A 17268-nucleotide genomic window follows, 5' to 3' on the forward strand; every position below is an offset into this window, starting at 1 on the left:
AAAATGCCGTGCGCTTCGCCGTCTTTTCCTGTGGTACAATGGGGCCGTTCCTTCATGCCGATGTGTGGGGCGCCTTTTTGAGCACTGCAAAACCGTATGAAAAAGCCTTCGGATGAACAGTTGGAGAAACAAACCATCTTGCCGGCCAATAAAACTTGCTGGCAGTAGACCGTTTCGTTGCTCTGTCATTCATATTTCATAAGGAAACATAGTTCGGGAGTATCTTCGAAGTAAGAAAATACTTTTTTTCCCCAGTATTCTGTGCTCTAGTCAGGTATTGTTCTGAATTCAGGACCTAATGAGATGTATTTTTCGCGCAATAATGAGTACTTTATCCGAAATACTCTTTGCAATATCCTGTACAAGTCTTTGTTTATGTCCCAAATGAACGAAATGAGCAGCACGTAACCGTGTACTGTAAAGCAGCGGTATAACAAGCGGTTTTGTTAAGGTCTATCACGAAGGCCTTCGGACCTCGGAAACCTCAGCAGCGCGAATAGAGCTTCCTTCGTTGAGTTTCGTTGGGTGCACTGCCCTGGAACATTTTATATCTGATAGCGGATGATTGCCTTTTCGGTCAAGCACTGTACATACACATGAAGCATGTGAGCGTCTCGCAAGAGCCTCCACTTGGCTCGCCACGTGAGGTTATCGGTCGTACTAATAGGGAAGGCACATGAATATGTAAACGCGATGCCCGAGCCAGAACCGTACAGCCTTACCTGTTAGCGTTGGCATAATCGAGGCTGCAGAAGTGTGTAGAGGTCCAGGAACGACGAACGTAACCGAGAAATGATGAAAGGGTTCGAGCGCCACGGGTGCAATGTAGCAGAGACGATTTTACATAAGACGCACGGGCTCCGCCATCTTGGGCTGTTAAACGAATGTTTTTTTTTTTTTTATTTTGGTATATCGCGACGTGAATCAATAAGGCCTTGAAACGTCGAATGCACAAATCCAACTGTTTTCGTTTAGTTGTGACTTGAGAGAGATACAAAACTGCAAGGCTGCAGCCATAGGCATGCGCAGGGTTGCCCATTAGGGGGGGAAAGGTTCATCGCAGCGACCTCCCACCCTACTAAATCAATGTATGGGACAGACTTTGCGCCCCCCCCCCCCTCTTTGGTGACTAGAAGGGTCAATGTACGGCGCAGATTTTGCGCCCCCCTCTTAGGTGATTAGGAGGGGGGCGGCCGCCTCCCCCCCCCTGCCCCCCCCCCCCTGTGCGCACGCCTATGGCTGCAGCCCAATATGGCGGCACCGAAACTCATCCGTAAAACAGTCTATATTTACGGGCCGTCGAGTGCAACCCAGCAGCAGCATCAATTCGAGAAGGCGGAGACAACACACACGGGGCCACATGCGGTGAAGAAATCGGATGGACAGGCGTAAAGAATCCCAGATGCAAAATGTGGCTAGCTTAGCTCACCCTTTCTGTTCAGTGACCTGAATACGTTTCTTTTCTTTTTTTTTTTTTACGACGTTCGACTTCGTCGCTTCGTTGTGAAGCCTGTATCCATACTGTAACGTCACGGCAACGCGAAAGAAAAGATAGAACACGAAAGACGAAATGCTTCGATATTGGAAATGGGGTCGCTGAATACGCACTGCAAACACGCTTGACGCACGCTTGACACACGCGCATACGCACTGCAGGCTACGCTTGACGGGCGTAGAGTGAGCGCCAAGTCTGAAGTGGTCGCCCACTCGAAGTGTCCACGTGCATCAGCACACATGAGTGAACCGAAGTCGGGGAAGTGCGCCGGCTAGCAGTCGTCCCTTGGAATGCTGGGGTGAGAGGGAAGAGAATGAGGTGAGCGGGCGGTGGCTGCTGTGTCGCTTTCCTGACAGCGCACTCGGGACTTCTTCGGTCAAAGCCTCTTTCGTTGTTATCATTGTTTGTTTTTGTTCTTTTCCTTGCGCCCTCTAGAGTTTGTTCGTAAGCTGTTCCCGTAATCCTGCTGCCCGTGCGCTCGCCGTGAAACGAAAAGGGCTATCCGGCTGGCTGGTAAGGAACGAACCGAAATAGACGCCGAAGCAGAATGCTTCGGGACATTAGTAAACAAAGAAACGCCGAGAAAACCACACAGCAATCCTCGTCTGCAGTGGCTTCTGTCAGACGTCGGCAGTCGTTCGCGTGGTTGCTGTTGCTGATTGTACGTTGACCTCTACGGTGACGGCGAAGTTGCATTAACCTTGACCGAACAAGGAAGGAGGCGCTTGTGTTCTTGTCGTTTTGATTCGGTTTTGTTGTTTTGTAGAAGGATGACGTGAGAAATGATGCGTGAACTGCAGAAATGTGCTACATTGGGCTAGTTGGCCACACACTTGTAAATGGGAAGAAACAGCGCAAAGGGAGACGAAGCACGAGCGAAGGAACACACGGGGCGAGCGCTGACTAACAACTGAAGGTTGTCAGTCAACTGAATTTTCCCTTATATAGCGCCGAATCAATAAAACATTCAGCTGTTATTCAGCGCTCATCCTTTGCGTTCCTTCGCTCGTGCTTCGACTCCTTTTGCGCCGTTCATCCCATTTACAGATGCGTGAAAACTGGTAATTTTTGTGCCCGAAGAGTACAGCATGCGGATAATGTAGTGATGCAGCATACACTTTTTCTTTTGCCATCATTCTATGCGTTAATCGCAATGTGCACAATGACACAGTCGAAGCGAGATTGTCGCTTTTGTAATATAATATTTCGGGTGACCAATGTAAAAAGCAACACACTTTGCTGGCGTGGACCAAGAAGTCTGCAATACAGAAGGTACTGCAGCAACGACAGTTACCTTCATAACCGCGATTTTTCTGTGAAATCAGGTTTCGGCGTCAGAAGAGGGAATAGTGCTTTTGAAGCGCTGCAGTGTTGCAGAAAAGGAGGCACCCATCTGATCAAACTGAATTGCAATAAGCGAGTAAAAGGGCGGAAAGGTTGATCTGGGACGCATTCTTCTTCCAAGTCACCCGGGCCTCTGAGCTTGTGGAAAGTGAAGAAGAAGGGAAAGAAGAGCTTTGATGCTGGCGGTATTTCATAACCCAAACGGCGTTATTTCTCAAAAAAAACTTCTATATGCACCTACCATGGAAGGAGACATGCTATATTTGGTAGGATCACCTTGAACGCAAGGCTATACGTACGACTTCAAGAACTGAGATGGCGTGAAGACCGTGAGACAACTGCTGCTCCTGTATGACATCACTTTTGAGACATCGCGGAGACAACTGTTGAGCTGCTGCCAAGCAGCACGCAGCTGCTCTAATGACCACGCGGTTCCTAGCTCTGACGCGCGGGAGGCGGCTGAAAAAAACACTGTGCGACTTCCTCAACACGTTGCGGTTCGCCATCTGGTTTCGCTACGCAGCCGAGCAGAGTCTGCACGCGGGTTGTCAATATCTCTCCACGGAGTCACTCCTCAAGCTCTCTCCTCGGGTCACTGCATAGTCGTCCTGTCATAAACACAGAAATTGCTCTCTTCTTTACTACATACATGCTCTATACTCACTTTTTTATACATATGCAAATACTCAATCTCTATAATCTTTCTCTCACCGCCGTTTAGGTGTCAGCAGATCACTGCCGGCTCTTCAGCAGTTCAATTGCATTCTGATTCCTTCCTTTTCCAGTGAATGTGTACACCTCTCGTTTCTCTGAAAATTTCGTGTCTTCAGCACAAACAAGTCCCACTAGTTGATCACTACAGACGCTCACATGCTCCTCCGCTAGCAGATGCGCGCGCTCCTTGCGTTTTCACCTCGGATGCTGAGGACGGGCATTCGGACAGGTGGACAGACGAGCCGACGAACGTAGCGTAGCGAAGGAAAGAGCGAAACGAGCAAACGCGTGTAACTCCGCTAGCGTTCGCTGTCGACTCACGCACAACTGCAACGCCATAACTAAATTTCGACCTCTGGGTTGTTTAGGGGCCCTTTAGCAATTGAAGTCAAACCTCATATCTTGCTTTGCAATGAGGCATGCAGCATAAAGCTCAGTATTTGTTTCAATATAGAAAGCCACAAAACAAGCATCAAAACCGGATAAGGCGCCTGTGAACAACGGGAACACCCTCCTTCGCGTTCCCTGTAAGCATTAGGTTGTAGCTGCTTTGCATTTCACACGAGCGCTTTAAATGACGTCGAACAGAGCTTACTTCTCCTCGCGGGTGTTTCCCGCTTTCATATATGAAAGGGAGACTCGTCTAGGAACTCATGAAGTTCATTCTAAGACTGCGGTGGGTTGACCACGGAAAGTAAGCACACAGCGGAGGAGGTAGCTATCGCGCTGGCCATTACTCACACCGATGCCCAATATATTATCAGTGACTCACAAACGGCAGTACGAAATTTTGCAAATGGCAGGATCTCTGCAGTGGCATTGCAAGTCCCCACTAAAAGGAAAACCCGCTCTGACGAACGAAATGCACACGTCCTCTGGTTTCCCGCCCACACACCCGTCGACCGCACGGAGGTTAACCTTAACGAGGTGGCGCACAACGTAGTTCGAGGTCTCACGTTCCGAGCTGCGGCTGCGGTTGACACTACCCGAAAGGACTCCCTTGCGAACGAATGGGAGTGGGGAGATAGACTAACCAAATTCAGCGATATTACCCAACACTATAAAATTCAGCGAAGGGAATACCCCCGCCCCACCCCAAACTTAGCCCCGCCCAGTCCGTTCAATGGCGGCAATAACAAACAGGCACCTACACTAATCCCGTAATTATAAAACACATTTACCCTGCTCTGTATACAACCAACTCATGCAAGTATTGCACCAATAGGGCCACACTAGCGCATATTCTCTGGGAGTGCCCAGGACTAGACCATCAACTCTGGGCGATCCAGCAGGCCAAGAAAGCTGCTTAGTGACACGGTCTCTCGGCCGGCTCCTAGGCGGGAACCCAGCCCGGAAACCTGCAGGAACTGAATAAAGTTATCCACTCACTCACAGAAGAACAGCGTCAATACAATGCTCTACGAAAGGAACAAATTCGTTTTGCTGAAAATGGTCGCGGAACCAATCATGGGCTACCACAGAGACCACAAAGCGATTATCACTACCATCACTCTATAGCAATAATAAAACATACCCCCCAATCGGTATGTATGGTGTTTGATACAACTTCGCTGGACATTCACGTTCTCAGGACGGGATTGCGGTCAATTTTCGGTGCACCTAATTTCTCCGGTTGGACAATCACTGACCACTACATACAGCAACACCCTTTAACTGACCTTTCGTTATCTTGAATGTAGTGCATGCAGCGTATTCAGAGTGGATGAGCTCAACGAGGCGATTGCTTAAAGAGTGCTGACGTCATGAGAGGCCACATGTCTCCGAATTGCAAAGATCGTATATGGCGAGTGCAAACAGAGTCGTTGGCTATGTTCCATCAATCCGGATTATGTTCATCGCGCGCAGGTCGGCAAACGAGGAGCAATCAATAATGGCGTTGGCTAACATCTGTGCCTTCCGTATAGAAGCTTCGCTGCTTTATGCCTTGATAAATGGTCGTATATTCTGCTAGCTTCCTTCTTTCGAAATAGCATATGATTATGAGTGTGCACGTGTACGGTCTTTAGCATCTACAGACGCCACACACCAGTGTGCCTAAGACAGAGCTGCGCTGAATAACAATTAAAGAAAGCGGGCTTGTCTACGTTGCACTTAATTTCCCCCACATCAAATTAAAACTAAATAACGTCGCGTGTATCTCCACCGTATATAGTTATTCTTATTCGAAACCTTTTTATTTTCCCTCCTCAATGCAGCTTGAACCGCTACTTTTTTTTTTTTTTTGCACGCTCGATGAAACACGAACGCGGGGAGTTCGACAACGACGGTAACACCTTGCACTCAAAAGCACGAGTGGTGATTTTTCGTCATGAGGCCTATTCAAGAAATTCGTGTCTTCCCTGAAGCTAGCACTGAGACGTGGACGCAGACTTTATATTTATATATAGAAATTAACAAGGGCTTCTCCATTTTTGTGATTTGCCACGCGTCCCCGTCCCTGCGTAGGGTGTACAAAACATGAGAAACTAGAAGCCTATATACGTCTTCAACTGCACTTCCCAACTGCTTATGCATTATGCTATGACTATAGTCAACAAAGTGTTTCTTCCAGCCAAAATTTCTCAACCCTTACCAGGCTTACACGCTTTAGATAGAGCTAGATGCTGTATGCTCAGCTAGATGCTGAACTATATGCTGTTTTATCGAAGATGTTTATTCTCTCGCTCCTTGATAGTACTTTTTTTTCTTTTGTGAGAACTGTAGTCGTTCAGGACGAATAGCGTTCATATGGGCTCCATGAACGACGAGCCATTCGCAACCTTGCAGTTACGGTGCATGCATACTCAATAATTTTCTTACCTCACTTTTACGCCGCAGTGCCATCAACAGCCTCTTTATATAGCGTGGCATAAACAGCGTTCAAGGAAGTATCCGCGACGGTGCAATGTGTGAAGCAGGATGCACGACGCGGGCATCAACAAGGAACTCTCAAGGCATATCACTTCGGGGTACACACCCCGTCGTTTTATGAGCGCCGGAGATTAGATGACGTAAACACAGCCGTCACAGGCGGGCTGAATTATGTGAAATGAAAGCGCAGTACAGCGCTCGCTCGCTTACCGCTTAAGCGATTTCAGTGACTACGTATGCTTCGAGCGAAAACGGTTCATGTGACCATGTATACCCTTATGTACACAATGGCTCCAAACCTTCCAGTTAGAGAGCTCCCAGCTCGCTTGGTGAAGGTGAGCTGCGAGTGGCAGCTATTCATCAATGAAGGTGGCACCAAATGTCCTTCGATAATTAGGCAGCGACAGAGGCGCGTTGTGGTGGCGTCGATGTGCACCTGCATATGAGCGCACTGGTCCTTTATCCAAAGTGCTTATCTGGGTATGTCAATTAAATCGCGGCAATGCGTAGTAATTGTACTGCCAGCTTATTGACAATTATGATGGCACGGAGTAGTTAAAAGCTTTCTTTTGAAAGTAGCCCCTCCACATTGGCGGTTTCAAAGTATTGGGCGCAGATAGATTCAGCAGTGGCGTTTCTTTCAAGCTAGGGTGTTCTGAGACTCAGTATCGCTTCTCAAAATCGCTATATTGCTGACCCGTCTGGCTGACGCATCCGAATATCGAGAAACTGTGCGACATGGCACCACTCCGTTTAATTCCGTCTACTTTCCGGAATCCAGAGAACGTGTAAAGTGCCTACCACCGGATTTATTCTCGTGAGGCCATATATATAGCGTGGTTATTAAACAGATTCACAGAAGCGATCTCTGAACTGATTGTTGCAACCGGCGCCTAGATGATATGTGCTGCCCGTAAGAAATTAAAATAACTTAAACGTCAGCAACATGTCTGAAAAAGGCTAAATATCAAGAGTTACGTTAAATGAAGGAAGGCAAAATTTGAGGGCTCGCTTCTTTGTTTGAGACAACCTTAATGAAAACCAGCAGATAATAAACCCAAGGAAGGCATAGGGAGCGTTAACTGTACACTTTTAAGTGTATTGTAACAATTGTGATGTAGATGTTAAGAAAGTAACGTGGACAAAAAGACAACTTGCCGCTGGCAGGGACCGCTCGTTAAAGGTTCACGTGATACGTGAGGTCATCTAGCAAAAACAAACAGTGTTCCACACTCGCCGTCGTGGCTAAGAGCGGCGCCGACTGACAATCCCGGGGTTGCATACACGATAAGTGGACGAGGGGACGACCGCCGCTGTAGCTCAGTTGGTAAGAGCATCGGGCACGCAATCCGTAGGTCACAGGTTCGGTCCCTGCCAGCGGAAAGTTGTCACCGCAGCATGTGTGGTGTTTCACACAGCTTCGCTGGACATTGACGTTCGCAGGGCGGGATGGCGACCAATTCTTTTTGTTTTGTTTGTTTGACGCGGTGGTTTCGCATCGCCATTCCTTATTTTTGCTCCCGATTGATTTCAGGCCAAAGCGAGGTCCTAGGGTAAATTCTGGCATTTGTAAAGGCAAGATACTGGATATTACTTCAAAATTTCTGTTCAGTGGTTCTGGGTTTGATTTTTATTTGTACCCGTCGTAGTAGCTTAGCAGGGGAAGTGTCACGATGCAAAGCTAGAGCGCGCGGTTGGGACTGTCGGACACGGCGGCGGCATTTCGATGGCGTCGAAATGTAGGAACACCCGTAGAGTTAAATTTATGGGCCTGTTAAACTCTGGGTGGCCAAAAATATTCCGCAGTCCCCCACCACGACGTGCCTTTTAATCCTATAGTGGTTTTGGCTCATAAAATCCCAGTCGTGTAGGTCGCAGAAACTCCGGCCTCAGTGACCGTTTGTACAGTACTCACAGATTCAAACGCGGCATCATATTTTTTTTTTAAGTATAACGCCTGCTATGCGCAATTTTTCGAGGCAGAACAACGTGATGTCGCGACAAATCTTGTCTCTAAAGACAATGTTGACTCCGATCTACGCGTTTGAGCAAAATTACGCCGATATGACCCGAACAGAAGACAGTGGAAACGAAAGTATGTGCGTCGCTTAGCCCTAAATTGTCCTGTTTCAATCCGTGAGTACTGTACTCCTTTGTGCGTGCAGTGCTCGTCTTCCTTCTGTCTTTCTATTAAGTGCGGAACACTTTAGGGGCCTGGGCTGCCGTATGCTGTCATCTCATGTCGCTTGGCGTCACGCAGGCAAAACATAGCATAGCATAGCATTTATAGCATACTACAGAAAGGGGACGGGAAAGGGAAGTGAGGTTGAGGGGGCGTTATGTGAGGGTGAGGAGCAGGGAAAGGAGGAGGGGAGGGTAGAGCATAGCATAGCCGTGTATAGTACAGTATAGCGAAGAGGTGGAAAAGAGGAGTGAGGGCGAAGCGGAGAGTGTGGAGGTGACGAAGAAGGAAATGAGGAAGGAAAGGAGGACGAGGAGGGTATAGCTTAGCGTACCCATGCGTAGTACACTATAGCAAGGGGTGGAAAAGGAGGAGGGGGAGGATAGAGCATAGCATAGCCGTGTATAGTATTGCATAGCAAGGGGTGGAAAAGGGAACTGACGGCGAGTAGGGAGGAAAGGAGGAGGTGAGGTAAACCCGCCACGGTGGTCTAGTGGTTATGGCGCTCTACTGCTGACCCGAAGGTCGCGGGATCGAATCCCAGCAGCGGCGGCTGCATTTTCTATGGAGGCGAAAATGTTTGAGGCCCGTGTACTTAGATTTAGGCGCACGTTAAAGAACCCCAGGGGGTCGAAATTTCCGGAGCCCTGCACTGCGGCGTCCCTCATAATCATATCGTGGTGTTGGGACGTTAAACGGGCAAGCGTGCACAAGCGAAAATATTCGGAAACCCCAGATATTATTATTATTGTGTAGGTGAGGGTAAAGCAGGGCACAGTCGTGTATAGTATAGTATGGAAAGGGGACGAAAAGGGGAAGTGAGGATGATGAGAAATGGGGTAATTGTGATGAATATATAATAATATCTGGGGTTTAACGTCCCGAGACCACGATATGATTATGAGAGACACCGTAGTGGAGGGCTCCGGAAATTTCGACCACCTGGGGTTCTTTAACGTGCGCCTAAATCTAAGTACACGGGCCTCAGACTGGTGTGGGTAGGAAAGAAAGGAAAAGGGGAGACTGCATCACAGAGGAAGGTTTACTTTCCCGCCATGTACGTCGCGCAGGCTGCACCTTTGGAACGCCGGCACGCGCTTGCCCGTGAACGCGAGCGTCGCCGAAGGGCAGGCGGCCAATCACAGCTCCGCACTTCCTACAGCTTTCCCGTTGAGTGAAACTGCATACAGTTTTTTTCTTTCCCCCCTTCCATTATGCCCAGCAGCGGAGGGTAGCAAGCCGGATACTCGTCTGGTTAACCTCCCTGCCTTTCCTGATCTTGGTTTCCCTATATGTCTAAAAAAACCAGAATTGTAGTTGTGATGAGAGAGAGTCAGAGAGAGAAACGAAGAGGAAAGGCAGGGAGGTTAACGAAGCTTTGACTCGGTTGGCTACCCTACACTTGGGATGGGGGAAGGGGGAATATTAGGAAAGAAAGGGTAGAGAAGAAAGAAGAAGAGTAAGAAAGAGATGGATGAACAGTTAGCTTGAAACTACACAACACGAACTCGCGCTGTTAGTTCACAGGCGCTCTTGAAGTCCGGTGGTCCTCAAGAAGCACAAGAGGACTTTCGTGGCCTTGCGCATATGCGAGACCGTAGGCCAAGGTCCCAGGATCTTCTTTTCTGTCAGTGGTCTTGAATCCTGGCGACGGAGCTTGGCTTCCATACTACGTCGTTGAGCTTGGTATGATGGGCAGTGGCATAGAATGTGTCGACGTCTCCTTGAATGTACATGGTTATTACCTTTTCAACTCTTAATGTAAGTGAACCGTTATTGCTTCCCTTGTAACGAAGAAAAATTGTCCCAGTTCCACCCAGTGAAATCTGCACAAACAGCGGAGATGTGGTTCTGCTGTGTTTACCTTGTGATTTTATGTGTCTATGATTATGCTATTTTTATAGTAGTAATGCGCGGGAAAGTATGTGTGGTAGGCCCTGCCACACCAGCCCCTGCTACAGTCACTTCAGGCCCTATTCACACTCGAGCAGCCCCTTCCCCACCTCACTTTGAGGCTACCGCGTCGCCCGCGGCCGGTGCAGTTATCCCATCTATGGATGTATACTTACTTCGCACTTACCGGAGCGTGACATGCGACGCGGGCACTTATCTGTCATCAGTCCAGCAGTAGAACAGATCCGCTGTTTTTTAAAAAAAAGCTGCAACGGTGACGTAGTGGCTAGCGCGCGTGGCTTCGGAGCAGGAGCACTGGTGGTGGTGCAGATGTTCGAATCTTACCTGTGGCTACTTCTTTGATTGAAGAGTACGAAATACTACGGCTTTCTGATGACAGCAAGGTCGCACAATGAGTCAAGTAATGCTACTGTACTGAAAAAAAAAAGAAAGAAATGGCGGACACAAGCAGAGTTCGCGGTGGTTGTGCTGTTTCTTTAATTCTCTTTCGACACATGTTTTGCAGGGATTATAGCGGAAACTTTGAATCTCTTGAAGCCCTCTCTGGTTATACTGCCGTTCTAAGCGCGATGCGTACACTGGCGCAGGTGACCAGCGAGGATGTGATCGTCGCCTACCAGCGCCGCGTGCGCGAAGTGGACCCCGTGCTGAACGCGGTGGTGGACGAGCGCTTCGAGGCCGCCGTGGAAGAGGCCCGGGCAGCCGACGAGCTCGTCAGAAGGAGCTCGCCCGAAGAACTCGAGCGCACCAAGCCTCTGCTTGGAGTGCCTTTCATCACGAAGAACTCCGTAATGGTTAAAGGTGGGTGACAGGTTACTTGATGCAGTTTGGACTAGTTTGGTTTGGCGTACTTCCATTTAACCAGCACAGAACACGACGACGAATGAAATATACAAACATTCACCAAGTCTGTGACGTACACAAGGAGGGGCACACCGGGCCCGTGCCCCCCCCCCCCCCCCAATTTTTTTTGCCATGGTATACAGCTCAAAATGACACTCGATCGCATCTGCCTGCCCAACCCGCACTTCAGATCAAGGGACAACCACCTCCCCCCCCCCCCCCCCCCGAAAAAACTTTCTGGCTACGACCCTGCACTAAGTATAGAGCTATCTATTATGCGCTAATTTGTTATTGCTGTCCTCCGACAATGATTCACAACCAATTTTGTGGATCAGCCACGAATTTTGTGTGGTAATATACCTAGTACGAGGTAAACAATGTAAGTAGTGAGAAATTTTGGATTTCGGTCTTTCCTTTGTCGTCGTCGCCTTTGATGCTGGTTAACTTGCAGTGTGCCATTTAAGAAATGTAATGCCATGTCAAATCAGTCCAGACTAATTCAAACACGATTGGTCGAAACGTGGGCAAAGTGCCGCAATAAAACACATCTCTCTGCACTGCCCGGCGTACTCTCCAACCAAGAACTTCAAGAGCTTGTGGGCTTGCCAAAGTGGGAGACCTGCTAGCCAGCTGTGTTCCGGACGTACAAGTCCGGGTCACAGCAAGAGGCCAAGAGGTCGCCTTAAACACCGACTGAGGGCCATCTTGTGGGGTCGCAGAACGCATCACTGCCAGCGCCGATATTTAAGTTTTGTGCTACTACTACTATAGGCAAAGTCGTATTAGTAAGTCAAGGCTCTATCGCGAAAACAGGCGATCCTTAACGCTGGAGGAAATGTTTGACAAAATTGGCAGCATTGACATAGGACCCACAGGCTACTCTAAATATATAACTAATTATTAATTATTTAATTAATTGAATATCCATAAATATCACTAAACGAACTAAACATCACTAAACCAATACAATTTTGAGTCAATGCCTACTTTGACAGTTTGTGATTACTTGGCGTTGATCTTTCAGAAATGGTTCGTGTTCGCTTGGTCGATTTTGCCGAGAAGCGCATCGCATGTAAAGTTAGAATAAAATGAAAGAAAGTAGCTACAGGACAAGAGCTCACGTCAAGTTGCTGCACGTGTGACTTCGCGATATGCCACCTTTGCACGATGTTATAAAGTGGTGGATTCGGTAGTTCTTCCGCCGTTTCTTCTCTCGTTTTACGTAAGATACTTTCGGACCACATTTCAAAGGATGGGCATACTACATTGAAACATTTAACTGGTAATTTATTGCAGTATTCCTCATCAGGCGCCAGAACAAGGCTGTACAGCTTGGTTATTATTTAAGACTCAACTATCGCATTTCTTTTCCAAACCTATTTATTTCAGCGTCGAATAGGCTAAAGCTTGCGGCAGAAAAAGTCATATAGGGGTATGGTTCTTGCTTCAAAGCACTCCTGAATGCGGAATTAATGTCGCCGCGAAATTCTGGCCTCAAGCTATTCAAATGCATATTATGCTGGCTGTCATACACATTTCGGCATAGCTTCGTTTGTATATTCTATCTATCTATCTATCTATCTATCTATCTATCTATCTATCTATCTATCTATCTATCTATCTATCTATCTATCTATCTATCTATCTATCTATCTATCTATCTGTCTATCTGTCTATCTGTCTATCTATCTATCTATCTATCTATCTATCTATCTATCTATCTATCTATCTATCTATCTATCTATCTATCTATCTATCACACTGCAGCTTCATCGCCAAGTGATCCAAATGATGTGGTCCGTCTTTCGTTGACGTGCGCGACCGGATCGTCATTACTCAATTTCCTAACATCTCCTTCCACAAACATCCGGCGCACACGGCTCGCTGATTTCGTTCGCGTGAAGACCCAGTTTCCATTGTGCTGTGTGCGACGATATATATAAAATTATGTACTCTATGTTGTACACAATCGGTGCCCGTCTGTTTCGTGTCTGGAGTTTCCCAGCACGACGCGATTACGTTTCGCTTTCCTCTTGCGTTATTACTCATTCTTTGCCGAAAACAAAAGAGCCGACCGAGGAAAGAAACAAAGAATTCCCGCTGCGTTTGTGCGCATGGAAAGGACTGGCTCGCAAGTTTTTGTTGCACGAAGGGGCCTGACTCTTGGATTTAGGATCCTGAAGGTAAGGACCGAACAGGGAATATTTTTAAAAAAAAGCGAGAAAATAGAAAACAAAATAAGCAAGAAGTGAGACCCTGACCTTGTACTTCAAGCGAGAAATACAGCATAGCTTAGCGAGAGAGCTCGATCGCTGATAAGGCAACGTCACGTTACATGCAGTCTCGCAAGGGCAATGGCGCGCTCGCCTGGTTAGGCGGGCTGGCGGAGCATGTTGTAACCTTTGAAGAGGCCGTGTTCCTGTTTACCGAGGGTGGCTGCAAGAAAAACACGCTTGCTAGTGACCATTTCACATTCTAGTTGGTCGTGTGTGCGTTTGCCTCCAGCATCGAGAGAGCGGACCGACGCCCCAGGCCTTGATTTACTGGCACATAGCTGGCTGTTGTAGAAGGCGTACGCAAATCTTTGCCTTAGCGTTTGTCGCCATTGCGCATGCGTCACACGCTATCCGCTTAGGTGCGCACGTTAAGTTACGAAAACCGCGTATGGTGCCCAAGCAACGCCAACGCTCACTATCCATACGCTGCCGCTAGACGTTACAAACCGGAAAATAAGATGGCCGCGGTGCGAACACTGCTCGAATATCGGCGCGTCCCGTGTTTCAGGTTCGTTTTCTTGTCCTGCTTCTGTTGTTAAAGGGGTCATGAACCACCCCTCGGGCTTGGCGAGAAAACACATCGTGCGTATAGCAGACACTGCTATGAACATCTCAGTCAAATCTTGCAGTCGAGCCCGGCAAGGAGAGCTTACAAGTGGAGAGCGAATTTGCCATTTTCTCAGGCGCCTTCTTTTAACACGAAAGTGTTTTATGCCGGGGTCCACCAAGACTTCAATGACGTATTTCCGTCACGGAAATGACGTCGAGAAAAAGTACACGTTCAGATGGCAAAGAAAAAAGTTCCGTCATCGGGCATCGAACCCACGACCGCTCGGTCCGCAACAACAGATGCCGGGCACGCTATCCACTACGCCATGGTCACAGATTCTAGAGGCTTCACAAACGCGCCTTTTATATCTACCACTGTCCCGGTCAGCGGGGTGGTGTTGCCCTCTGGGAGCGGCAAGGTAATGTAATTCGTCATTACTATGGCCTGCGCGATTAGCAACTGCAACGCGTTGCACGTCCGTCCCATTAGGCGCGTTTTCAATAGAAGTTCAATTTTGTCAATGCCTTAACGCACCGCGAGGTGGCGACATTGGCCCAAGCGTCGTAAAAGCGTCGGCCTCGCTCATAGCATCGCGCTAATCCAAACCAAAAATAGCTCTGCAACGCGCGCCTGCCTCACCTGGCTGTAACACCGCGTTCCCCGCTCACGCGCTTACTCCGAGAAGAATCATGGCCGGGTTACCGGGGTGGCACGACGCGCTTTGCGTTTCCCTCTAGTCCTGCCGCGGTGTTCAATCACATTTTAACATGCCGCGGGATGGCGACCAAGTTCTGCGTCCAATATGCGACGCTCTTCTGGCTATCACACCTCGTTCTTTGATTACGCTTTCACTGTTGACTACTACAGCTACCACAAGGGCTTGTTTAATAATTTAACATGGGCGTTAGTCGTCGGGATGGAGATGTACCACCAATCATCAAAGTGGCTGGATCCACGTTAAACGGTGCTATAGCTGCCAGACATCAGTATACATTGTTCAACTCTCTTATATCAACGTACAGTAAACGTTAAGTTACTTCTGTAAGGGCACGCTTTACTTTCGTATTATTCCGATTCCTATGACGGAGGGATCAACCATCTTTTTATATATACAGAGGACCATCCGCACTCGCTCCGGAGCTGCTGGCGCCGCTGTTTGACGTTGAACAGTGGGTGGCATGCTATTTGCCAATAGCCGACATTATTTAAAAGTGGCGTTTGGATGAGATGCACTTCTTGCCGCGGGGTGCTGCTACGTGCCGGCGCAGGGCTCCATAGTCTGCCAACATTACGTATATAGTGCACCACACTCGCTAAGAGGTATCAGAAAGGGAGAGCATCGCGTTTCAACACGCGCGCTGCAGGTCATGACGCGCGCTGTGGTAACTTCTTTCCCACATGGCATCCATTCCTGTGTAGCGTCCAGCATTCTCGTCATGACGAAAAAAGAGAAAATGCGCTTAAAGCGTACGATAAACCCGTGTAACTGGATCCGCTTGTTATTGACGAGTTCGATTCATTTTTGCCGTAATCGATTTGCGAAGCAGCAAACTCCGATACGGCGGTCATGCGATGATTGCTTGGAAAAGTAGTTCACGACCCCTTCAAGTTAGCATTACGCTTGGCTTTGGCTCACGGTCTGTACGGCACCGTTGCCCTGCCCCATATTGGCTTTATGTGGGTTATTTATTGAGGATTCGTATTTTCTACGCATTGATCTTTGAGAATCACCAGCTGTATCAGAACGGCTTTAATAAAATTGCTATTGTAACTGATGACTCGCGTTCGTAGGGTTAACGTTGTATTTAAAGAATCTAATGCTAGTGATTCCTAAGAACAGCGTTGGTTTTGAAAGCTGCTGGTTTACCTCTGAGCGTCATATTAAGTAAACCACCAACATGACAATGCAAGGGAAAGCGCGCCACACGTCCAAGTGCACAGCAGCGTAGTATATACGTAGTACTTCTAACGCATGACGCGTGATCAGATTACACTGCCTGTAGGTTTGCCTCAGTTCTGGCTAAACAATGTTCGCACGTTGCTGAACTCGGAAGCGCGGTTCCGATTTCCGCCCATGACGGCCGGCCGAATTTAGATTTTAGCGAAAAGCGGCCACCAGTGTAGCTCCGAGTTGGCTCCCAGGTAAATGGTTCCTGTCAAAGGGGCCCTGCAACACTTTTCCAAGTACTTCAAGGGCTTCATTAAAAGTGTTTCTTGTCTCGCGAATAGACAGCCGCGAAAATTTTTCGAATCCGTCAAGCACGAGCGCAGTTATTAGTCGCACGCTTCAAGCACTTTCTCTCTCCATGCGTACTAGCGAGCGCGCTGAAAGATACGCATGGAGGGGCAGGGGCGTAGCCAGGGGGGGGGGGTTATGGGGCTTCAGCCCCCCCTGAAATTTTTCGTGCTCTCATACACCACCAACCAGCGGCGTCACCCGGGTGGTGGGATTTATTGGGCTTCAGCCTTATTATCATTTATTTAATTATTTATCTTTTTATGACCCTCAAAATGTTAGCAGAAGCAAGTTTGATATCGGGCTCTACACAGATGGCTCAAAAGTGGATGATGACACAAAACATCAACTGCTAGCTTCTCCTTGGATTCCTCCGCCATGCTATATGTTTAAGTCTATGAACGATTTTAAGCAGAAACGAATGTTTACGTGGCTTGGCTGGACAGGTACCGATGGCTTAGCTTCTCAGCGCTTCAAGAGGGTGCGTTTTGCCGAGTGTGTTTCCTTTTTAGCAGAAGTGAGATTGGCAAGGCTATATGTTTAAGTCTATGAACGATTTTAAGCAGAAACGAATGTTTACGTGGCTTGGCTGGACAGGTACCGATGGCTTAGCTTCTCAGCGCTTCAAGAGGGTGCGTTTTGCCGAGTGTGTTTCCTTTTTAGCAGAAGTGAGATTGGCAAGGGCCAACATGCGCGCACTAAGGCCCTCGTATCCAATCCATTTCAAAAGTGGAAGCACGCCCTCGAAGTCTTCGGTGCGCATGAAGTCACTAAATATCACACTGACGCTCATCTGGTAGCCGATAGTTTTCTTCAAACCTTCTCAGGATGTGTGCCCAGTGT

At 48.2% G+C, this 17268-nt stretch overlaps 1 protein-coding gene across 1 annotated transcript in view; it reads left to right on the plus strand.

Moving 5' to 3' along the window:
* The window catches only part of LOC119390739 (fatty-acid amide hydrolase 2), a 44452-nt gene that overhangs the window by 9022 nt on the left and 18162 nt on the right, over window positions 1-17268 (plus strand). Inside the window, exon 2 of the mRNA XM_037658429.2 lies at window positions 11108-11321. Coding sequence (XP_037514357.1) covers window positions 11108-11321 — 214 coding nt within the window. The remainder of the gene's footprint in view (window positions 1-11107; window positions 11322-17268) is intronic.

This window comes from Rhipicephalus sanguineus, chromosome 4 (assembly GCF_013339695.2).
Source record: "Rhipicephalus sanguineus isolate Rsan-2018 chromosome 4, BIME_Rsan_1.4, whole genome shotgun sequence".
Lineage (NCBI taxonomy): Eukaryota > Metazoa > Arthropoda > Arachnida > Ixodida > Ixodidae > Rhipicephalus > Rhipicephalus sanguineus.